The sequence below is a fragment of the Microtus oregoni genome, unplaced genomic scaffold, assembly GCF_018167655.1.
Source record: "Microtus oregoni isolate MIOR12 unplaced genomic scaffold, Mior012 000019F_ref0000042, whole genome shotgun sequence".
In the NCBI taxonomy this organism is placed as follows: Eukaryota; Metazoa; Chordata; class Mammalia; order Rodentia; family Cricetidae; genus Microtus; species Microtus oregoni.
Window position 1 is genome coordinate 2,014,998 of NW_024543078.1, and position 25,333 is coordinate 2,040,330.

A 25,333-nucleotide genomic window follows, 5' to 3' on the forward strand; every position below is an offset into this window, starting at 1 on the left:
ACTCCTCCCACCTATGTTTTAACTTATGAGGCCAAGCAGTTTCTTTATTACTTAACCAATGACCTTCCTCCATCATTTCCCCTTTTTCTGTTTAAACAAAAAGGAAAGGCTTTAACTTTAACATAGCAAAATTACATATAACAAAACAGTTATAAAGCAAGAATGACAGTTACAATATTTACATCTACTTTATCTTTTATCATAACTAAGGAAAACTATAACTATCTATATATTCTTTAACTCCATCAAAGACTCCAGAAGGACATAATATTACCTAAGCAAACAAGAAATAAGCAACTTTCAAACTCTAGAAATGACAGAGACATCTCGTTGCCTGGACAGTCACCCAAAGTTCCTCTGTACCGTTGGGGCATCCATCTTCAGCCTTCAGGCCCATGGTATCCAGAAGACATTTCCATGAAGCAGGAAAATTCAAAGTCAGTTCAGTCACTATCTGTTGAGTCCTGCAGAATGTCTTGCAGACTCCTTCATGAATCAGGAACCCCGATAGATCATCTCACCTTTCGGCAAGTTCAGTAGTCCTCTCTCTGCGGGTTCTCTGTGTCCAGTTTATGCAATAGTCCAGGCAAGAGCAGTTTTCTTGCCCAAATGGCTATCAAACTCCATAAGGATCCTCTTCGATGCCCATCTTCTTCTTGAAGTAGATTGGTGGTGCCAGGAGCAGAGTGTCTCATTGTCATGAAAAGTCCTAAGTTATTAAAACATTAAATGTCCTATTCTTTAGTCTTTGAAAGATATGAAGAATGTCTATCTAAAATATATCTATTTACATCTAGAAAATCTAACTAACATGACTACAAACTTGACTATTATGATTATCTATTAACAACCTATATACATTACATTTTTAAATGTACTACACAATCACAATACCTTAATCAATATCAGAAATACATACAAGGTTCCACAGAGCTCGCAGGGAACCAAGTTTGTAAGTTTTCAACACACAACCCTGGAAAGAAGACTTTTCAACAGTCTTACCAAAAAGTGACAATTTCTTCCCAAATGAAAACTCTTAACAGAAAATCCCTGAAACTTACCACACACACTAGAATCCTCCATATCCAAGTACATACAAGCTGGAAGGACAACTAACAGACAAAGACAAGAGAAGCTGCCTTTAAAAAGAAGAGATAAACCAAGATTCCTCAGACATTATGCAACCTGTGATGTTGCTTTCAAGTTGTTTCCCAAGTTTCCAGGTTTTGTGAGTCAGCAACCTTATTTGACACAGACTTTGAAATGATGGAGTTTTATTTTATTTTATGAGAAATAGAAAAAGAAAACAAAATATCATTTTTCATTTTATATACCAAACCCAGTTCCCACTCCCTCCCCTCCTCGCATTTTCTCTACTTACCTCCCCACCCCACCCTTCATCCACTCCTCAGAAGAAGGTAAGGCACATTGCTCTGGGGAAGGTTCAAGACCCTTTCTACTATATCTAGGCTGAGAATGTTATCCATCCAAAGAGAATAGATTCCCAAGAAGCCAGTGCAAGCAGTAGGGATAAATACTGGTGCCACTTCCAGTAGCCCTGCAGTCTGTCCCAGCCATACATCTGTCAACTGTCACTACATTCAGAGGGACTAGTTTAGACCTATTCTGTTTCCTTCCCTGTCCAGCTGAAGTTGGTGAGCTCTGGGTTAGCTCAGGTAAATTTTTTCAGTGGATGTTCCCATAATGATCTTGACCTCTTTGCTCATGTTGTCATTCCTCCCACACTTCAGGTGGCTTAGGGAGCTCATCCCAGTGCTCCATTGCAGGTCTCTGCTTCTGTTTCTATAAGTTACTGGATGAAGGTTCGATGGTGATATTTAAGATATTCATCAATCTGATCTCAGGGAAATGCAAATCAAAATGACTCTGAGACACCATCTTACACGAGTCAGAATGGCTAATATCAAAAACACCAATGATAGCTTATGTTGGAGAGGACTAAGGGGAACACTCATCCATTGCTGGTGGGAGTGCAAATTTGTACAACCACTCTGGAAATTAGTATTGCAGTGTCTCAGAAAAGTTAGGAATCAACCTACCTCAGGACCCAGCAATACCTCTCTTGGGCATATATCCAAAAGATGCTCAATCATAACACAAGGACATATGTTCAACTATGCTCATTGTAGCATTATTTGTAATAGCTGTTACCTGAAAACAATTAGATGCTCTTCAACAGAAGAACAGATAAAGAAAATGTGGCACATTTACACAATGGAGTACTACTCTCCAGAAAAAAATGACATCTTGAAATTTGCATGCAAATGGATGGAACTAGAAAACACTAGAATCTGAGTGAGGTAACTCAGATTCAGGAAGATTAACATGGTATGTAGTCTCTCATAAGTGGATACTAACTAAAAAAGAAAAGGATATTGAGCCTATAGTTCATGATCCTAGAGAAGTTAAGTAACAAGGTGAAGCCTACAAAAAACATACATAGATCTACCTGGAAAAGGAAAATATACAGGATCACTTGACAAAATTGGAAGCGTGGGAGAGGGGAAAAGGGAGGGTGAAAGGGGAAAAGGAGGGGAGAAGAGGAGGGGTGAGAAGAACTTGATAGAATGTGATAGTCAAGATGGAGGAAGAACAGAGATGAGAGCAAGGTAAGGATATTTTGATTGAGGGAGTCATTAAGGGGCTAGCAAGAAACTTGGCACTAGAGAAATTCCCAGAAATCCACAAGGATGACCCCAGCTAAGACCCCAAGCAATAGAGGAGAGGGACCTGAACTGACCTTGCCCTGTAGTCAGATTGATGGAGCTTTTTGAAACTTGTCTTTGTCACTTTTTTAATGCTGTTACAACAGACCATTTCCAAGGGGAGTTAAAAATAATGACTTTAAATTTGAGTTCATGGTTCTGGAGGGTAGTAGAGTTCATGAACCCATGGCAGGAAGCATGGCAGCGTTGCAGCTGGAATGGTGCTGGAGACATAGCCGAGACCTGACATCGGACTTCTAGCCATGAGGGAGAAGAGGGACAGATACAGAGAGACGGAGAGATAAGGGTGCATGGGGTGGTTTTCTGAAAATGCAAAGACCACCCAGAGTAACATACGTCCTCCACCAGTGTGCCATCTCCTAAACCCAACAACTGCAGAAGGAACATTCAGATATATGTGCCTATGGAGGCCATTCTCGTTCAAACCACCATAAGTCATAGCTTCTCCTGTAAGTAATTACTCCTGTGAGTAACCTCAGTAAAATTCATTGGCTCAACAACTTAAGATTTTGGTTGTTTTACTTTGTTTTGATATAAGTTCCCTATCTGAAGTGAGTAAACATCTGTTCGTGTCTCCCTAGGAACAGTGTCTCATAATGCTTACCTGTCTTTGAACCCTTGGGCTATAATAGTGACTGGTATTGAAGGATATGCTCACTGATATCTAAATGCTATAGGAGCAACTAACCACTCTCTTATTGCATTTAAAGCCCACTCTTCAAGAGACAAATTATGTCTGGTATCATTAAAAGTACCCAAAACTCATCGTTGGCTAGGTTCTAGGTCCTAGGGAGGAATGCAATAACATCATTTTGTTACATGGACAGATTAATGATGTTCTTGTTAAATTGTTATCTTTATACCCAAAGTTTGTATAACTCTCAACCCTCATTGGAGGTGGCCCAATAAGGACTACTAACACAAAATGCTGACAAAGATATGGAAGTAATGCCCAATTAACACTATGAACAGGTATATGCATTCATATAGCTATTGAGAGGAGCATAGAGTCTCCACAAACTGAAAGTGTGGTTACCTTATCACAGCACAAGTGTTTTTTTCCCCCTTGGGAGACAAAACAGTCTACACCCTACTCACAAGGTAAAAATAATAAACCAAAGTAAGACTTAACCGAAGTTCACCATGAGAACCAATAAATTTATTGGGTAACGGTTATTTACAAACACGTAGTTGACCTCAGAATAGCAGCACTGGAGATACTTCACCCAGAATGAGCGGCTGCTTCCCCACACTTGCATCAATGAGTCTCAGCCTTCATGCAGAGTATGTACTATAGCACCTCTGCAGACACCACGGCAGGAATATTAGGGCTGAACTGTGAGCAAATGCTTGAGAATTATGACTTCTTTCTCAGGTGAGTATCCAGTAACATACCCCACCCCTGCTCTGTGACAGTCAAGAAGCTTGCAAGCAGTCATGGTTGATCTTAGGAAGATGACAGCTTTTTTTTTCCTCAGAGAACTGTGTCCTACATCAGCATAGTTGAATTTATTGAGGTGCTATTCACTACAGCCATGATGTGGAGTCAGCTTCAGTGTCCCTCAAAGAATAAAGAAACTGAGCTTTATATAACCCATGGCATATTTTTCTGTTTTAAAATAGAATAAAATCCTATTTTTGCAAGGATATAGATGGAATTAAGAGAAGACATGCTATAATAATTAAGTGAGATGTAGCAAGAGAAATATTATCATTTTCCATTGTGTTGAAAATTAATAGAAAGAGGAATTATTATGTACAGGAAAAGTGACTGAGTAAAGAGGGTCAGGTAAGGATAAGGGAAAAGAAGTGGGCATGGTTAAAGCTGTATGTATGAAAAAATCCCAGTAAAATGCATCACATGTACAATTATTGTGCATTAGCAACCATAGCAAGATTATTTTCAACATGTCAATTCACATGGAAGAAAGGTGAGATGAACCTAGTTCATGTGTGGCCACACGGCAGTGATGGTCCTTGGTTAGAAGTAGGAACTCAAGTTGTGAGCTCTCTCTGTGAGTCAGTTCTGCTGATTTCCAACTTCCTCCTATAATAGATAGATATTTAGAGGTAAACAGAAATTCATTCCTCAGAAACTAAAGTTCTAGATCATGTTGGTATGACAAGCTAAGACTTTTGGTAAGGTCTAAAGCTCAGAAAACACATCCTAGTGTCTGACTCTAGAACCTCTTGTCACTCCCACATCTGCAATGTTTATCTTACTTTATCTTTTCACATGGTAGTAGGTTTACTGTCGTCCCTCACATCTTACTAGGTAGTATCATACGTGTCATCCTTTAATCTTTCTGGTGAGACTGATATTATCTTTGTTTTACAGACAGGGACTGTGAAACAAAGAGACATTAAATGTTTTGACCAGACCACATATTCTAAAAGTGGGAGTTTGAACTTATGTGTTTGACTCCATTTAAATATAACAATGGCAGGTCATTTAGATGCAACAGAAAATTTACTGGCATTATAAGGGTTGATATGGACCTTTTATACTGAAACATAATATCTAACGTAAGAGTTTCTGACTAGTTTTTTTCGATCATTTTTATGTAGTTGGTTCTTGAAATTTGATATTAAAGTATGTAGCTGTGACAGCATATTACAACAGAGCACAATGTTATTCTGAATATTATTCTGATTCTCATTTAATTACATTTTTATGATGAATTGATCATTGTTCAGACAGACTAACCAGTGTCTTGTCTTGAATGAGAATGGTACCCATAAGTTCACATATTTGAATTATTGGGCCTAAACTGGTAGTAGTATTGAGAAAAATTAGGAAGTGTGGCCTTGTTGAGGGAGATTTGTAACTGGCAGGAGGGCCGTGATGTTTCAAAAGCCTATGCCATCTCCAGTGTCTCACTCTTGCTACCTTGTGCTTGTGGATCAGGATGCGATTTCTCAGCTACTTCTCCAGTGCTATGCCTGCTTGCCTGTCTGGATGCCTATGACCATGCTCAATTCCAGAATAAGCATGGATTCCTCCTGTGAAACTGCAAGCTTCCAAACAAGCTCTTTCTTCTATCAGTTGCCTTGGTCATGATGTCTTATCACAACAATAGAAAACTAACTAAGATACCTAATAGCCACAGGGGCACAAATGTGGTCTCAGCAGATTCATCACTGAAACATCACAGATATACCTGTCTGAGCATGCTCAGTGTTCCATTATTCACAATACCTATGATATAGAATCTACAGAAATGCTTACTGTCAGATGAACAATGAAAATATGGTTGGCATACACATACAGTCACAAACATTTCTCCCATATTTAGATAAAAAAGACAGAGAGGATGGAGAGATGATTCAGCAGTTAAGAACAATAGATGCTCTTCAGAAAACCAGAGTTTGATTTATTAAACCACGTGGTGGTTCATAACTGTCTGTACCTCCATTTCCAAAGTATATGATTCCATTTTCTTACCTCTGGACACCCAGTACATAGACAAAACGACCAATTTACAAAAAATAAATTATGATTTTTCTTTCTTTTTTGAGACAGAGTTCCCTGTGTAAGTCCTGGCTGTCCTGAAACACACTCTGTAGAACAGACTAGCCTCCAACTCACAGAGATCCATGAGCCTCTGCCTTCCAAATTCTGGGATTAAAGGAATGCAACACCACTGCCTGATTATAAATAACTTAGTGAAAGAAAACATGAATGAAGATGGAGGACATTAATTTCAGTGAAACATTATATGCAGAGAAAGTAACACAAGATAAAGAAAAGGTGTGTTTTTGAATATTGAATGCTACTTAAACATTAATATAGAATAGCAACAGCTAGGGCAAGACACACATTAAATAGATGTATTTGATTTTAAAATGTTACCTGTATGATAGAAATATAACAGTGAAACTTATCATTACTAACAATTGATCTGTTCATCAGGAAGAAAATAAAGTGAAATTTGGGAAAGTAACTGAGAAGTGACTAGAGAGAGGAAGCTCTGTTTCGGTTCATGGTTGGGGCATAGCGTATGAAGGAGCGAAAGGTATGGTGGTAGGACCATTTTCATGTACGGCAATGTGAAGCTGCCTCTCACATCTGGGAAGATCAGGACAGAGAAAGGGGATTGTTCACTCTCAGATAGTTCTCTTTTTTCATTTTTATTTGATCTAATACCCTGTCCCATCAGTAGGTGTCACCTATGTTCAGTCGGTCTTCCCTGCCCAATGATATCTCTTTGGAAACATTCACATAGAATAACTAGGTGTAAATCATTTGGGTGATCTTAAATTCAGGTAAGTTGATAGTGATTATTAACCAGAAAATGAGAAGGAAAAGAAAGGCAAGGAGAGGCGAGAAGAGAGGGGAAGGGCAGGGAAGGCAAGAAAATGGAGGGAAGGGAAAGGAAAGGCAGGGGAAGTAATCTCTTCAGGAAAGTGCATGCTTCTCTGACCTGTCTGTTCTGATGGATCTCTCTAGCCTTTTGAATAAATTTGGGCACCTTTTTACACCTTCTTTAATAGAGGATTGAAACCACACCCATTGGCTTTTATTGTCATTTGCTGTTTGCCAATGCTGCACATCGTCCTTCGCCTTCATTTTGTCTTTTGTACATGCTGTATGGATTGTGTGTGCATGTGTTCATGTGTGTAAGTACAAGTTAATACACCTCTGTCTTCCACACGGATGTCAGTGAACAGCTTCAGGCTTCCTACCTTGTTTGAGACAAGGTCTCTTGTTTATCAAATAGTGCATCTGAACATTTGGATATTCTCCTGGCTCTGTGTTCCATCTTGATGCATTAGCAATGGGATTAAAAATTGAGTTACTGTATTAACTTTACATGGGCCTTTAGGACGTGAACCCAAGCTTCCTCTTGTGCATAACAGGTGCTTTATTTACTCACGAAGCCATTTCCCCAGCCTTCTACCCTCAAATAGATGATTATCTACATTAAGAGATTCAGTCCTCTCCCCTCAAATAAACTATCATGCATATTAACAGATCCATGAACACAGCATCCTGCCATGGCCACACTGAAAGATGAGCCCAGCATCAAGACTCTCATCACTCAAGAGTCTATGGTTTCTCAATAAATTGCTCTGTATAATTAGTTCACACAAACACCAATGGATAATTCTATCTCATAGCACCTTGAAGTCTTCATATATGTATACCTTTTATGGAGACTCATTGAGATACTTTAGAAGTAAATTTTATGGGAACTAGATGGTACAAACATAAGGCAAATTAGAGAATGTGGTGAAAACTGACAGCTACATAGCAGTAGTTGAAGTGATTTATGTGTCTACACTAAAAGTTTGTATAGGTGCACATATTCATGGATCTACACACAAATGGAGGTCACAGGATATCTACAGGTGTAGATTCCATTCATTTTTAAGAGGGTCTGTAATTGATCAAGGGCTCACCTATTCATCTAGACCAGTTGTCCAGGGAGTTCAAGGGATGCTTTGACTCTATCTACTCAGTGCTGAGGTTACAGTTATGTACCACCATGCCTTGTTTTTTCTGTAGATACCAGAGATAGAAATTGATCCTCATGTTGGCAGGGCAAACACTATACTGAATGTACTATCTCCCAAATTTTACAGATCTTAGTGCTTTGGGGTATCGTAGAGAATTGGGTCTGAGTATGATTCTTCCCGTACAGAAAGTTAGCACAAGATAAGAACTCAAGTCTATGACTCATAAGAGCCCTATCAAGCCAGAAAGAAGAACCATCTTGAGACGTGCCCTATTTTTATTGGCCAGATTTTTCAGAGTATCATAATACTTAGAAAAATCTTGATTCACAGAGTCTATGGACAAACTCTCACAGATGCAGAGACTGAGATAATTACATAAGAAACTAATATATACGGAGGCATGTGAACACAGAAAGTCCATGTTCTGATACAGAGTGAGGGCATAGCAGAGGGTGGTTTGGGCCTTAGTAAACAGAGGGAAATTTATTTATATGTCTTTTCTCAAAGGAAAAAGGTTGGAAAGTGTCAAGGAAAAGGGTGACAAATCTCTCAATTCTCAACTCCACCAGCGTCGGCAGCACATATTCTGAATTTGGAAGGGAAGATTAGCATATCCCCTGTGCAAGGATGACATGAAAATACACAAGGTGTCACTGATGGTACCAGAGGCTGAGGCATCCTGTGCTGCTTACAGACTGTCCATTGCCTATGTCTAATGAGTCTTCTAAGGTGAATATATACCTACTCATGATAGTGAACAGAAAAGATAGATAGAAGAGATGAGGAGTGGGAGGAGGAATAGAGGAAGAAATATTGAAGAGTAAAGACATGTGAGTGGGGTAGAGAGAGAAGATAGGAGCAAGAAAAGAAGAAATGAATAGAAAAAGGCAAGAAGAAAGGGAATGAAGGAAGGAATTTAGGTACCAAATCTAGAAACTGTGGCTGTATACAGTATGTCATAATTTTTATTTCTTTTTCAAGGAACAGAGAGGAAATCTGTTTGCATGACAAACCAGATCAGGCCACACAAAGCCTTTATGGGGAACTGAGCTTACCATTTTAGTGTGGGTAGTGGAACAGGACATCTCAGTGCTCTCAGCCTCAACCCCTTTGTGCATCTTACGAAACCACTTCGTATATTCCATTCGCACCTGAAAGTTTGAAAGAATAATTAAAAGGATGGCTCATATCCAGAACTTGGTACAAGGTAAGGGAATCTACTTTACATGGGATACAAATACACTAATGGCAAATCCTACTCTCTATGACTCATTGTTTTTCTGAATATATTTGACCATAATTGAACTTATCAATTTTATTTAAATTCAATTTCTTCCATTATAAGTAGGAACTTATATAAAAAGAATTGATAATGGTGACAGTGGTGAACTGGTGATTAGTGTAGCTGTATGACTGTGACATTGCTGAATGAGATGATAGCAGTGACGGTTATAATAAAGACAGTCATGATGCCCATAATGAGATAGCAGTGATGGTTATAATAAAGACAGTCATGATGCCCATAATGAGATGGCAGTGATGGTTATAATAAAGACAGTCATGATGCCCATAATGAGATAAGAGTGATGGTTATAATAAAGACAGTCATGATGCCCATAATGAGATAGCAGTGATGGTTATAATAAAGACAGTCATGATGCCCATAATGAGATAGCAGTGATGGTTATAATAAAGACAGTCATGATGCCCATAATGCTAATTATTAGAATGCTGATGATAATAACGGTAATTGAATGATCAGAGTAGTCCCAATAGGGTTGGTAATGGTGAATATGATGAATGTGTGATATGGCTACAGTGACCAAAGTGGTAATGATAATGATTATGGTAGTGATATTGATGTGATGGTAGTAAATATAGTGGTGATCCTCATGATAATTATGGTGGTGTTAATACTGAAAATAAGATGATTGGTGGCGATGGTGGTTGGAATGGAATGATAGATACGATGTTGATTGTGATAACTATGATGGTGGAAATAAGTGCGATGAAGGATGTATCAGTGAAAGCAGTGACAAGAGTGGCAATGTTAACGGTAGTGGTAATGATGGTAGTGAGGATGCTGAGAACGAAGATAATTATGAAGATGGTTATGATAATTATAGTGGTGATAAGATGACTATGATGATGGATATGATAATGATGATAATAAGAAGGACAATGATAAGATGATGATGATGGTGGTGGTGGTGAAGATTGTGGTCAAAAGTTACTAAACAGTAGATATATGTGAGGCACTTGATAAACAGCATAACATTTAACCTTCACATAAACTGAAGATAAAACATATGTTTTTAATCTCTAATTCAGGTGACAGAATCTAAATACTAAGAAAGTAACATTTAACAGCGCACATGACAGTTCAGCATATAATTCCATAGTCTGCCTTTTTAAAAATCATTGTCGTATTAAAAATAAAATTTGAGTTTTTATTCTTCACATGATTTTATAAAGACACCCATGTTTCATTTTACTTCTGCTGAAATAATTAACTCAAAAAAGTTACAGATCACCTTGCATACTAGATCTATTATGAATACAGTGAGTCCTTTATTATTAGAAAGCTTACCAGGAGCAGACTAGCTCCTCAGGGAAAAAAATACTCTTGGTAGTAAATTAAAGCAAGGTAAATCTTTTTGAAGTTAAAAGGTGTAATCATATCACACCAGTGGCAGGGTGAGGCATGATTTTACAACAAAAGGAAAGAAGAACCCTTTGGTCTATAAAATATCCCACAAGCCTCATATCACCAGAGAAAACTTTTATTTACCTATGATCAGCTCCCAGCAGGGAAGAAGGAATCATTTGTTCTTTAAAACACCTGATAAGTGTCTTTCATCAAAACAAGGGAGAAACTGCTTAATAACAAGGCTTTAGGGGGGAGGAGGTATGTGGTCAAAGTAACCTAACTTTTCCTAAGCCATTTACTGTGAGGGAGAAGTACCAAACATAGAGGAGGCACACAATTAGAGAAGAGGAATTAATGAACTGTTATAATGATGGTTCATTTGTATTAGCAATTTAACTGCTGGTATTTACATTCAATAGCAAACAAACAGACAAACAAAAACTTCACCAAAGATTGCCATAAATAAAGATTAAAGTATAATTACAGTGACATGCACAAAAAAGCGTGTGCACCAGGCAGTGGTGTACACCTTTAATACCAGCACTCAGAAGGCAGAGCAGGTGGATCTCTGAGAGTTCAAGGCCAGCATGGTCTACAGAGTGAGTTCCAGGACAGGCTCCAAACCTTGTCACAGAGAAACCTTGTCACACACACACACACACACACACACACACACACACACACACACTGTGCTACTGGATTATATTGTACTGTCTTATAGAATCCTAACTCTTCAAAATAAGACACTGTAACACTTCCATATGGTAAAGTAGACTCAGAGAGAATTGGCATCCTCTTTGAGGTCACAAAACAAACTAATAAATGGAAGAACAGAGTGAGGTAGATTGTGCCAAATATCCTAGTGTTATCCTGTTCAATATGAATCACAACAACCAATCATATCCCTGGTGAACTCAAATTTGATCATAAATTTTGCTTCAAATAATCAAAGAGTACAAGAAATAATGTTATTTGTAACAGTTATGCATAAGCTTTAAGATCTAATGTGGGATTTACATAAATTATCCTTCCCATTTGATACAAGACGAATAATATCCCACATTGTATCCATGTTGCCAGTCTAATTTATGCTCAAGTGAAGACTTTTTCATTTCATAAAGGCTAATTCAACCAAATGATAATTATACATCATCAACAAGAAAGAAATTCTGTTTTAAGCCACCATGGTTGAAAAATTGGAAAGAAAGTGCCATTTGTTAATGCAGTATAATCCACCTTATCTTGCATGCCCTTAAGAGGTACACTTAGATGCTGAATAGATACAAAACACAATGTGTTAAATAACTAGGAAAAACTTCAAAATATCTTAAACAAATGAACATTTGAAAATTGAGATGTGAAACTCCAAGAATATGAACAACTGGTCTAAGAGAATTTTGGTGTTAGGTTGGTAAGAAATGAGACAGCCTTACCTGGCGATTAAGCAGACAGTGTACCACAAATATCAAAACCCCCTGTAGGACATTGATGATGGTGAATAGATAGGCAATGATCAATTTCACCGTCTTCCCGAATTCAATGACCATAAAGAAGCCAATGCCCCAAGAACATCCCAATACAAATAGTTGAACAATGGCTTTAAATGTCATGATCCTGGGTAAAAACAATGACAACAAAGTTATATACTGTTCCTCAGGCTTTCACTATATGTTAAGTTAGCATTAATATCAGCAACATTTTTATGTGTTACACTACTACATTTTTAAAATATTTTGTTAATTAAAAAATGTATCTGTCCTGTCCACAAGGTGCACTGGGGTAATGTCAGTGCAGATCTTGTGGGAGTGGTCAATAAATTACTAGTACAACTTAAGGCCCACACCACAAGTGTGAGCCCACATGTAACCTTGCCTGAATGTTCAGTAGCCCAGAATCCCCTGATAGAAACAAATACAACTAGCAAAAAATTAGTCAATGAAATGATTCCTAATAATATCCTGCTGTACTCATAGATTGGTGCCTGACCCAATTGTCATCAAAGGGGTATCATGCAGCAACTGATGGGAACAGATATAGAGGTCCACATCCACAAGGTAGAGCCAGGGAAACCCTGCAGAAATGGGGAGGGAGGTTTGTAGGAGTCAGAGGGGTAGAGGATACCATGAGAATATGACACAGAGAATCAACTATGTGGAGCTCATTGGGGTCTCAGAGACTGAAGCAGCAACCATGGACCCTGCATGGCTCTAAGCTAGGTTCTCTGCGTATACCTTACGGTTGCATAGCTCGGTGTTCTTGCAGCAGTCCCAACGGTGGGAGTGGCATGTCACTGACCCTTTCACTTGCTCTTGGGACCCACCTTCTCCTAGTGAGTTGCCTCACCTAACTTTGATATGAGGTTTTGTGCCTAGTCTTATAGTAGCTTGTTAACTGTGCACAGTGGAAAGCCCTTGGAGGCCTACTCTTTTTTTTCTGGAAGGGAAAGGAAGAGGAATGAATATGAGAAAGCAGGGAAGGGGAAGGACTGGGAGAAGTGGTAAGAGGGGAAAATTCAGTAAACATAATATATGAAATAAGAATAAAAGAAAAATTACAGCAGTTCACACTTGAGGAATTTTAAGATGTTGAAAATGGTAATGCCCCCAGGGGCCTTTGATTTAGACTACATGGATTTTCCATTATGAGATGGCTGTGAGCTGGTAAAAACAAGGAATATAATGTACTGGTTAGAAAGCGAAGCGTTTGGGTATCAAGTTAATAAGGGATAGAGTGTGATACATTAATTTTCTCATTAGTAGGAAGTAAAGTCACCCATAGCCTGATCCTGAACACATCTGTGAGGGAGTATTAAAATAAGGTTGACCTCTGAGAATCTCTGTGAACGATTGTTTTGATTACAGTAATTGAGGAAGGAAGTTGTGCCCACCATGGGAAGTAGCAGTCCCTGAGTTGGGATGCTGGATTATATAAGGGGATCTGTATAATTGCATGCATTCACCACCATCTTCTTTCCATTTGTGAATGAAGTAGAGCCAAGTAGCTCTAGATCTATTTGCCTTGACCTTTCTATGACTGCGACTATACACAGTCAAGACCTGTAAAGTAAAATAGATCCATTCTCCCTTAATTTGGATTGGTCAAAAACTAAATAATAAAAATTTCTTTAGTACATAATTGAAGAAGCATATTTGTTTATCGGAAATAGAGAATTTTCTTACTTCTATTTAATGTTCCTGATTACAACCAGGTGGTAGATATGGAGAATTTTATTTTCTACATTTGTAAGTTTTTATGTTTTTGCTTGTTGGTCTTGGTATGGGAGCCAGGTCTTCAAACATTCTAACCAAGAATTCTATCTATGAACCACAGTCAGACCCATTACCATATTTTGCATCAAGTGTTTCTCCCCTAGAAAATGTTGCAATGGAAAAAGCTAATTCTGTTACATTCTTACTTGGTGTCCTGAAGTGTAGAAACTTCTTTATTGAGGGAAGAAAGTTTGCTTCTCAAAATCCATATAGTTTGAAAGTAGAACACCAGGTTGATCTGTGGGAGTGTCATGAAAAAAAATGAGTTGGAGTTTTCTTTTATGATCCTTTCTTCATAAAATACAACTTTGATTGCTGTGAGAGTAATTCTACAAACAGTTCAGGCCCCACGTAGACTCCACGGTCATTCTCTGACCTATTGTATGCAGTAAACAACATATGTGCAGTTGCCCCCACTTCTTATTTAGTTTCCTATGTCTTTTATTCAAAATAGGACGTTTTGAAAGTAGAAAGCTTTCATTCCTGACCTAGGCAAAAGGTATTAATTATGAAGTTTCTAGAAAATAGGAAAACATCTTGAACAGAGTAGCTGAATGTTCGCTCAATGTTTCTGAATGTACAAATCAACCAATGAACCAATTAATCTAGAACTTTAAAAACAACCTATGGTGGACTGTTATATTATATAATTTAAATTGCAATAAAGAAACTAGAAAGTATGTAAGAGATGAAGGATGGGGAGGTGGTGCTGGGAATGCTGTTATCTGTGTATGACTTCCTTATCGTATTCATAGACTCACAGCCGTTGTGGTTATTCACACACAATCAAGCCAGCAAAAACTCTAGCATGGGTGAGGAAGGAACTGTGGCAGCTTCACCGCAGCTAAGGAACGAGTGGCCTTGATAGCTAGAATAGGAAAGACACCCAATACTCCTTTTTGTATATAGCCACTGATAGGCTAGGCCCTACAGCCATGCACATGTGGGCTGTACTAGTTAGACTTAGTTGGATATGTAAATAAAAGAAGAGGATGTAAACTTGGGAAGAGAATTGGATGAGAATAGGGGACAAATAGAACCGTAGTCACTTGTATACTTGCATAAAATCCTTAACAATAAATTTGAAAAATCAGCTAAAGGGAGATGAGCAAATGAGGGACGAGTGGGTGATGAGCAAATGAGGGACGAGTGGGGATGAGCGAATGAGGGACGAGTGGGTGATGAGCAAATGAGGGACGAGGGGGTGATGAGCAAATGAGGGACGAGTGGGTGATGAGCAAATGAGGGACGAGTGGGTGATGAGCAAATGAGGGACGAGTGGGTGATGAGCGAATGAGGGACGAGTGGGTGATGAGCGAATGACGGACGAGTGGGTGATGAGCAAATGAGGGACGAGTGGGTGATGAGCGAATGAGGGACGAGTGGGTGATGAGCAAATGAGGGATGAGTGGGAGGTGAGCAAATGAGGGACGATTGGGGATGAGCAAATGAGGGACGAGTGGGTGATGAGCAAATGAGGGACGAGTGGGTGATGAGCAAATGAGGGACGAGTGGGTGATGAGCACACATTCAGGACAAGGGCCTCTCAGCCTGCGCTCTGGGTTCACATCTTCATCTCAGTTCCACTTCAATAGAAAGGAATGCATCCTATTTTTGACTGAATACAGGCACACCCACTAATAGCAGTCACCTACCAAGATAATGGCTGCCACTGGCCCCAGGAAGCTCCAGATGAATGCTTTATCAAGGCTGAGCCAGCAGCTGTGAATAGGAAATGAGGATTAGTTGTCTCTCTTACTACAGGAGTTGAACATGCGGCCTGGAAGTCTGATCTAGCACTATGCAAAACAATTGTTTCCAACCGGGATTTCAGATGTTCTTATCTGACGTGAACTGGGTGCAATAAGCATGAGCTTTCTCGAGTCTGAAGTAGGAAGTGGTTAAATCTTTAGAAAGATTGGATGACTGGAGAAACAGCAGGGTACTTACAACTCCGTAGCTGTCATTTCTCCACAGTTTTGGGTTATTAATTCAAGATCTTATTTCTTCTTCATTAGACTTTTGGTAATTTCTCCAGTATATACAAGATAACTCTCTATGAATTTTGAATGTCAAATATTTAAAACAATTTTTGCAAATCATTTCTCTTAGTAAGATTGACTCTATCTGTAAACATCTCTCTACAGTTCTCCATTTGGTCAAAATTTTTTTCTTGGGCATTTGTGAATTTTCTCATCTACAAACTGTATAGTAAGGGTTAAGTGGAATGATATACATGGAAATTTGGGGTAAAAGTCAAGACTCTATAGGTATAGTTTTTATAATGACACTGGTAGCTATATTGAAGCAGTCAAACCAATAGTTAACTCTAGATAAAATCAACTAGACAAAATTAAATATATTTCATATACTCTATTTCTTGAAGATTGTCACAACTTGCCATGAAAAATGTCAAAAAATCTAACAGAGAGTGTTCTAAATTGGGTCCTGGCATGTCACCATGAATAATTATAATGTCCCACAGCCAATGTTTAGGATTCAGCAACATTCACTCTTAAGTTATCTTCTTGGGTTGAAAACTACAACTATGTAGCAAATGCAGCTACAAACTACTCATATTCTGTATGTAGAATCTTACTGAGACTCAGTTACACTTCTTCACATACCATCAATGACTGCTTTCACTATAGCCGTGTAATAGGAAGTGATTTCTACAGAGACAGTTTGGTCTACAGACCTAAGGTATTTAGCATTTCTCCCTTTATGCAAACAGTTTGACTGCTCCAAATCTTGTACACCATTTAGGTACCAAGATTATTCTGATTGTAGGGCACTTCATGGAGTTATATTAGAGACACACAAGCAGTAAACCAGCCTTTAGTACTTGGCATTTTTCTGTTAATATCTACCTACTGCTTAAAGTTCTTGGAGAATATAATCCATGGGAATTTAGTGTGAGACTGTGAAATTGCTTTGACCATTCCTTAATTTCATGAAGTTGGGTTCATTTTTTTATGTCTGTAGATTCATTTGTTAAAGGAGCTCTCATTTTACCAAAATTCCCAATGTGATCAGACACCAAAGCTGCTGAGGATTTCCATTAGATTATGTTTTTAAGTATTAGAAAATATGGGACAAAAGATATGGACCAGTTATGAAAGTGCTCTTGTTGCATACACAAAGAACCCAGGTCTTTGCAGAAACTTGGTGTGGGGCTGAAAACCTGTGATTTCATCACCCAGGAGATGGAGTCAGGAACATGGGGAGCTCAAAGACATCCTTTACTACACAGTGGGCTCCAGGCCAACCTGGGATGCATGAGACCATGTTTCAAACAAACCAAAAATAAGTAAATAAAACAGTATCTATTATCTATTTTGTCATATATATGTTGGAATATATATATATATATATATATTATGGGCAAAAATTGTATCTATGAATGGACAACTTTCTATGTTATAGCTAGGATAAATGTGAACTCAACCAACAACAATGAAACAAGACACTCAAAACCAACACTGCTGGTATTTGCAAAAGACATTTTGCAGACAGGCTGATTTGAAGAACAATATAAAAAGAGAAGGTTACTTGTCCAATGAAAAGTCTGATGTTTAAGTTACATTTATACATTTCCACCTTGCACACACACTATGCTTACTGGGTATGTGTTCCATAATTCTTGTGTCTGGCTATTGCAGACACAGCAACAATAAAGGCAGGAATTCCGTAGCCTACAGGATACATGAACCTCTTCTTGAATCTTCCTGAGCTGCTGTAGTTGGCTACTTTGAGATTCCTCACAGTGAGAAAAAGGTGTAGCCCTTCCAAAAGCATCCACATGAAGGAAGCCAAGTAGAGGTAGTGCAACATTCCTGCAATGAGGGAGCACAGCACCTAAGAGGAAAGAATGAGAGTGTGGGACAGATGCAGGCTGTACCTGATCCAATTCTTAGTACCTACTATTCACTTTATGTTGACCTGAGATCTCAACAAGATCTGTAACACTTTTCTTGAAGACAATGCCCATTGAGACAGCCCTTTCTGATCATTGAAATTTACTTTCCACATAAATCAATTATCAGGTCAGAAAATGCCAAGGAATAGATACTGTCAGAACATGCCTTAAACTGGTAAAGGGTTTGTAGATCCATACTCCATTGCCCTGGAACTTTACACAGAAGTCTCTGGCATGTGCTCTTTGCTGCTTCCTGGAGGTCTTCAGGGGAATATACCTGCAATTGTTTATGCTGGGCACTTTATTGAAAATAGACATGAAGCAAAGAAAACCAGCCTACATATCACAATCCCAGAGAACTTAGAAAACAATGAGGACACTAAGAAAAACACACATAGATCTAATTTACCTGGGAGGTAGAAAAAGACAAGATCTCCTGAGTAAATTGGGAGCATGGGGACCTTGGGGGAGGGTTGAAGGGGAGGGGAACGGCAGAGAGGAGAGAAAAAAAATGTAGAGCTCAATAAAAATCAATTTAAAAAAAAAAGAAAATAGCCATTCATTGACTCTCTGTCCATCTTGGTATTATTTTCCTTGCTAGCTGAATATGTCTTACATAAAAGGAAAAAAAAAGGGTGTTCATCAACTCTTTGTTGTGGGATCTGTATTTAGAGAAAATGGTAATGAGCCCTCAGAGAACATTTACTGTTTATTAGTGCTACATAATACAATAAATGTTTTCTCAGGGTGAGATTTAACCACTTTCAATAGATGGATACCCAAGCTTACACATCATAACTAAGATAATAATAGAAATAAATATTAGGAAATTGAGTTTTAAAATATATACCTGCTTGTGGTAGAACTGGAATACTTCAAATCTGTTTACCTATATTCACAGATATTAAACTTAGCTGTGGCTTGGGAAATGACTCGGTAAGAGCACTTGCTTTGCAAACATAAGGATATGAGTTCAAATTTCCAACAACCACATAAAAGTTGGACATAACCATAGATGCCAACAGTCCCAACATAATGGGGTTGGAGAGGCAGGTACATCCCCAAAACTCTCTGGTCATCCACCCTTGTCAAAATGGCAAGCTCCTGATTTAGTGAGAGGCTGTATCTCAAGGTAATAAGGAGGATACAATAGAGCTAGGTATCTGACAACTTGCTCTGGCTACATTTATACATAACTGCTCACACCTGTGCACTAGGGTCCATGCACTGCACATGTCCATGGTATTCTGGATGGACTGGTAGAGAAGAAAGGTGACAGACAGCAGGAATAAGAACCACAGACACCACAGACACCAAGAACATCGTCAGGGAACATTGATGTTTGGAATGCTTTCAGTTCCAAAATGATCAAATACCCAAACTCCTTCAATTCTACACAGATAGAGAACTGAAATTTTCATCACGCATTGGTATGGGAGGTCCTTCTGTATATGTGTTGCTTTTGTTGGTTAATGAATAAAGAAGCTGCCTTCAGCCAATGGCTTAACAGAATATAACCAGGCAGGCAATATATATATATATATATATATATATATATATATATATATAAATACACACACACATACATACATACACACATATATTTTTTAAATATATATATATTTATACAGAGAGAGAGAGAGAGAGAGAGAGAGAGAGAGAGAGAGAGAGAGAGAGTCAGGAGAAGCCATGGAGTCGCCAGAGGAGAAAGACGCAAGCCACCAGCCAGAACCTTGCCAAGTAGGCTACAAACCTTGTGATAAAATATAAAATAATAGAAACTGGTTAAAAAAGATATAAGAGCTAGCTAGCAATATACTTATGTGATTGGCAAAGCAGTGATTTAAATAATATAGTTTCTGTGTGATTATTTGGAGTCAGGCCAACCGGGAATGAATGAGGAGCCTCCCTCAACAGAGTGTTTCCCAAGATCTCTACTGATGAATCCCTCTTTCTTTGTGCTTGCACAAGTCAAGGCAGCTAAAGCTCATAGGAAGTAACTTGATTCAGCCACCAACCTTAGGCTCAGTTCTGTTGATGCCGGTGAGAAAGAGGAGATCGGCCAGGAACAGGCAAATGGAGAGCTGCAGGTGGAGTGTCGTACTGGTATTCTGGATGGGCTGGCACAGGACAAAGGTCACAGCCGCCAGAAACAGGCACAAGAGGGAGAGACTCAGACCCACGTAGGTTATCACAGACAGTGCAGAAAGCACAGAGTCCTCCTGCAAGCCACAGAAGAATACATCAGACTCTCCATGTCTACACGACAGTTAGCATGAACATCGTGATGCACTCGGAAGCCTGGGTCTTGCCTTGTCCTATCTCTTGTACCATCAAGACTGAGATTAATGCTTAGCACATGTTATTCACTTAATAAATGTTAACTTAATGAAACATGCATGTGGAAGTGTAGTAGGAGCTGCGGGTTGCATTCCACCACCCAGCTCCTGCCACCGGCTAGCTTTACCAGAAATAACAACACACAAATTGTATTCTTTTAAACACTGCTTGGCCCATTAGCTCTAGCCCTTACTGGCTAATTCTGATATCCGGATCAACCCATTTCTAATAAACTGTGTAGCACCGGTCTTACTAGGAAAGATTCAGCATGTCTGACCAGGCGGCTTGCTTCATCGCATGCATCTGCCCGGGAGAGGGGAGCATGGTCATGGAGTCTGCTCCAGAGAGCAGAGCTGTCGAGTCTGAGCTCACTTCCTCTTCATCCCAGCATTCTGTTCTGTTTACTCCAACCACCTATGTTTTAACCTATGAGGCCAAGCAGTTTCTTTATTATAATTAACCAATGACCTTCCTCCATCATGGAAGGACACAGCATGATGGACACTGAATAGTAAAATAGTTGATAAACATGGCCTAAAGTAAAACAGGGTAGTGGAAATTTAAATTATAGATTAAAAGCCATAAGTTTTAAACATTTTACAAGGCTGGCTTACTAACTGAAACCTGTGACTATGGAGAATTGGAACATTGCAGAATGGCTGTAGCATTGTAATATTGCCTTTAGCCTGTGTGTTGCTTAGCATCCTCATGTATCTTCTGTACATCCTTTAGAAACACACAAGCAAACCCCTAACTTCCACTAACCTAAAATTCAAGATGTCATCAGCATCCCAGGTTGTGGCAGATTTCCACCTGTCTGATGTTCCACAATTGCATTTGAATTGACTTTATATATTATTTCCTTTGTTCTCTTCCTATAAAAGCATGGTGTTTAGAGTAATTTGAATTTGTTTTCCTGAGTCAGTGTCAGCCCCAAAATAAGTATTTTTATTTCCTATGAAGTAGAAGCTTTGGTAGTTTTGTTATTTCATGTTGATAGGAAGCCATTAGGTGAGTTTCCTTCACCTTACATTATCTGACACTTAGTTTACATCTAAAAATCCTAGGGGCCATGATGAACCTTTGATGATAACCAATTGCCTTAGTTTGGTTCAACCAGGGACATTTGGATATAACTATCTTGCAAGTGAAATAAAGGTTCTAGTTCCAGAGCCTCTAGGCCTCTACTACTTTGGGGTATGCAAACTCCACTTCCCAAACTTTGATGGCTTTCCTTGATGGGTTTACTTACTCCAGACACACTTATGGAAGAGTCAAGATTTCCCTAGGTTTGCTTAACCCACCACCTACCTTATGTTTCCACTACTGTATTTCTTAAAATGACATGAGTCATAATTCTGCTTTCCTGTTACTATGAAATCTTCAGGAAATGTTACCACTGCACACAGGTGAAGTCAAATGGCTGAAAAGGGGCTGTGTGTCACACCCAAGCCACACCATCCTTTAATAGTTATAATAACTCTGAACTGTGGGTTCTGCAGTGATTCCAAGCATTTTCCAGGGGTGCTATACGCCCAAAATTGTAATTAACTTGCAAATACTACCACACAGACTGTCCCCATTTGATCTTCAAAATCCAATACTGGTATTTATTAAGAATTTTTGGGGGCATTTCTATCAGGGGAGTGAAGCTACACATGTACCTTTGGGGGGGATCTGAAGTAAAATGACCCTATTGGTTTGTGTATTTCAATATTCATTCCCCAGTTGATGGTGTACTTTGGGGATATTACAGAGCTTTTAAGGAGGTACAGTCTTTCCGGTTGATATATGTCACTCTGTACAGGCACTGAGGGTTTATAGCTGTACCCCATTCCCCCTCTTCTTTTTCTTTCTCTACTTCTTTTTTTTTAATGTTTTCGTTTTTTTTTAAAAGATTTATTTATTTATTTTGTTTACAGTGATCTGTCTGCATGTGTGCCTACAGGCCAGAAGAGGACACCGATGGTTGTGAGCCACCATGTGGTTGCTGGGAATTGAACTCAGGACCTCTGGGAGAACAATAAGTGCTCTTAACCTCTGAGCCATCTCTCCAGCCCCCTCTTTCTCTACTTCTTGTGTGTGAACAAAATGTGAACTCTCAGCTCCCTGATTCCGTTATAATGCCCCTCATTCTGTGCCATGATGGACACCATCGCTTTGGAACCAGATGGCCAAATGAACTTCATATTTAGATTGCTTTCAGTCACAGTATTCTATGACAGCCAGTAAAGTAACTAACAAAACATTTGACAAAAATATGGCCCTCCTCTTTCATGGATGGACAGCATCTTAGACCAAGCACATAGTTTCAGAAGAGTCCCTCACATGGAAGAGTGAGGGACAGGGAGGGTGGAGGACACGTTCCTAGACAGTTCAGCTGACAAACATTGGAGTCAGTCTTTCAACAGGACACTAGTGAGATTACAGAGGTGCACAGGACCACACTCACTCTCTTAATATGGGTGTTTCTTGGAATCATTTCTCACCAAACGTACACACAATTAACTCCTTTCTCTGGATATCTTTTATAGACATATATTTAAGTGAAAATCACTTTCATGGTTGAGTTCTGTAAGACTTGATACCTCAAGGGATAGAGCCATGAGCACAGCAAAGCTGGACAGGTGGAAGCATTTGCAGGTGGTGTAGGAGTCATTGGTGTGCATGTGAGAACAGCCCTTAGTAGACCAGCTGCCCCCATCCTCCGATCCTTCCCAGTAGACACAAAGATGCTCTGCTCTTGGGTCAATGGGCTGCAAAGAAAACAGAATGAAGAAACATGGTTTTTGTTTCATAATTCAAACTTTTATTTATCTTTAATCAGGATATGTGACATTGACTTGCACATGTGATTTAATAGTTTCCCTTCTAATCTTTTTCTGTAATCTTTCTCACTCCTCACCTTTCCTGTACCCTCCGTCTTTGTTGCACCTCCAAATTATAACTACTCCACAAAGATTAATCTGACACACACCAGAATGAGAAGACATAACTGGGGACATTTCACATCTTCTCGTTCCACACAGATGTTTGTCTCATCATTCATTTTCTGTCTCTATCTCAGTGCCCTGTGCAATGAGAACTGATTTATCAGTTTCTTGTCAGTGACAATATGAATGAGGGGCAAGAATGTGAGATCACTGCTTGAAGAGAGATGTCAGGTGTCTTTTTTCAGTCTCTCTTTCTGCTCCAGGCTCCTCCTGGAAAAGGCATGTCCCTCTTTCCTACCTCTGACTCTCAGTATTCACAATTCCCAAGACCCCATTGCCTACACGGGTTTGAGCATGATAATAGTTTCCCTTTATGGAAGTACCCAGGCAGCTTAAAATTTTATTCCCCACTTTCTTGAGGTACCATTCACAAAACATGAATATCTTTGAGGTGTAGGATGTACCCCTAGATGCAGACAGTATGAAAGAAATAATAGAGCTGTGATACTGACTGGTTTTATGTGTCAACTTGACACAGCTAGAGTCAGCCGAGAAGAAGGAGCTCCAGTTGAGGAACTGCCTCCATGAGATCCAGGGGCAATGAATTTTGTAAATTAGTGATCAATTGGGGAGGGCCCAGCCCATAATAGGTAGTGCCACCTCTGGGCTGGTAGTTCTGGATTCTATAAGAAAGAAAGCTGAGCAAGCCATATGGAAACAAGTCAGTAACATCACTCATCCATGGTCTCTGCATCAGTTCCTGACTCCAGGATCCTGGCCTGACTTCTTTCAGTGATGAGCAGTACTGTGGAAGTGTAAGCCAAATTTTATCTCAGCAATTGAACCCTTACCTAAAATAAGAACCAAGCTATTAAGCATATCCCTCACATCCTACTTTAAATTTAGTGGCGATCTTGGAGATCTATTGTGTTTGAAATTAAAGAAAAAGAGACCAGGAATGTGAGAAAGAGCAAAGATGGGATGTTTGAGGGGGTGTTGGAGTTAGGAAAGAAGAGAGGAAATGAGGTAATTATATTTTAATTGAAAAAAATGACATAGAATGAGAATATTTTATGCTAATATCTTCTGAGTTGAAGCATTCATCCTTGAGATTCAGGAAGTATACAACTCAGAAGTCTCAGGAAATTCCTGAATCCTAAGGCCCCATCCTTCATTAAGGTTATAAAAGTTGTGAGGACTGTTGAGTTAAGGAGACCTTCACTTTTACAACTGCCTAGAAGACATGTGGAGATCTCAGGACGTCCAGGTTTCATGAATCCTTATCCATGCCCAGTTGGTCCTTTCAGTGAGGAACTTGTCTTTTAGACATCTATGCTCCTATGAGAAGCCACTCACCCTTACCCTAACAATTCACTGCTTCACTAAATTAGAATTTGGTGGTATAGTTACTTTGCTCTGTTGTGTGTTCCATATAATGGGTGAATAGATGTTTATATTCATCTCTCTAGGAAATGTGTCACACAACAGAAGAATCAAAATACATTAACACGGGGGCATGATTGTAATCTTAATACATTATATAAATGCAAGAAATTTCATTATTTAGCCTATTATCTTATATAGTTAATTTATCTTAATATAAACACTTAATCATGTCAAGATTCACTCCTATTATGCTAAGTCACATTAAGCATCCAAAATGTTATAACTTAAATTTTGTTTTCTGTGGTCCATGTTTTCCCATTTTCCACAAAACACATCTCCTGGTAGGCTCTACTGTACAGAAACCATGATTTCTACTGTTTAGGTTTCCAGTGTGAGTGAGAGCATAAAGGGTTTATTGGACCAGCCTTCAGGTTGAGGCACTGAAAGGCAAGGCTATTTTCTTTTCTGTTTTTGTGACTACATTTGGAAGAATATTACAGTCACACCATTTCTCCTGTATTGAGTGCACTCATTATTGACTAAAACACAAGCACTTGGCCATATGTACGAGGGGTTTTTCTTGATTGCATTATTTAAAGTTTGAGGTCACACCCTACATCAAGTTTATT

The 25,333-nt window shown here is 39.0% G+C and overlaps 1 protein-coding gene and 1 pseudogene across 1 annotated transcript in view; one reads left to right on the top strand and one right to left on the bottom strand.

The window, feature by feature from the left end:
• Positions 1-6,810: 6,810 nt before the first annotated feature.
• Adgre3 (adhesion G protein-coupled receptor E3) overlaps positions 6,811-25,333 on the bottom strand; it is a 61,182-nt gene continuing 42,659 nt past the window's right edge. The window contains exons 11-18 of the mRNA XM_041669444.1: positions 22,974-23,141; positions 20,064-20,267; positions 17,749-17,984; positions 15,782-15,848; positions 14,273-14,364; positions 12,291-12,471; positions 9,221-9,358; positions 6,811-6,816 (exon numbers count right to left, since the gene is read on the bottom strand). Of these exons, the coding sequence (XP_041525378.1) occupies positions 6,811-6,816; positions 9,221-9,358; positions 12,291-12,471; positions 14,273-14,364; positions 15,782-15,848; positions 17,749-17,984; positions 20,064-20,267; positions 22,974-23,141 (1,092 nt within the window). The remainder of the gene's footprint in view (positions 6,817-9,220; positions 9,359-12,290; positions 12,472-14,272; positions 14,365-15,781; positions 15,849-17,748; positions 17,985-20,063; positions 20,268-22,973; positions 23,142-25,333) is intronic.
• LOC121459945 lies at positions 8,776-8,869 on the top strand (annotated as a pseudogene).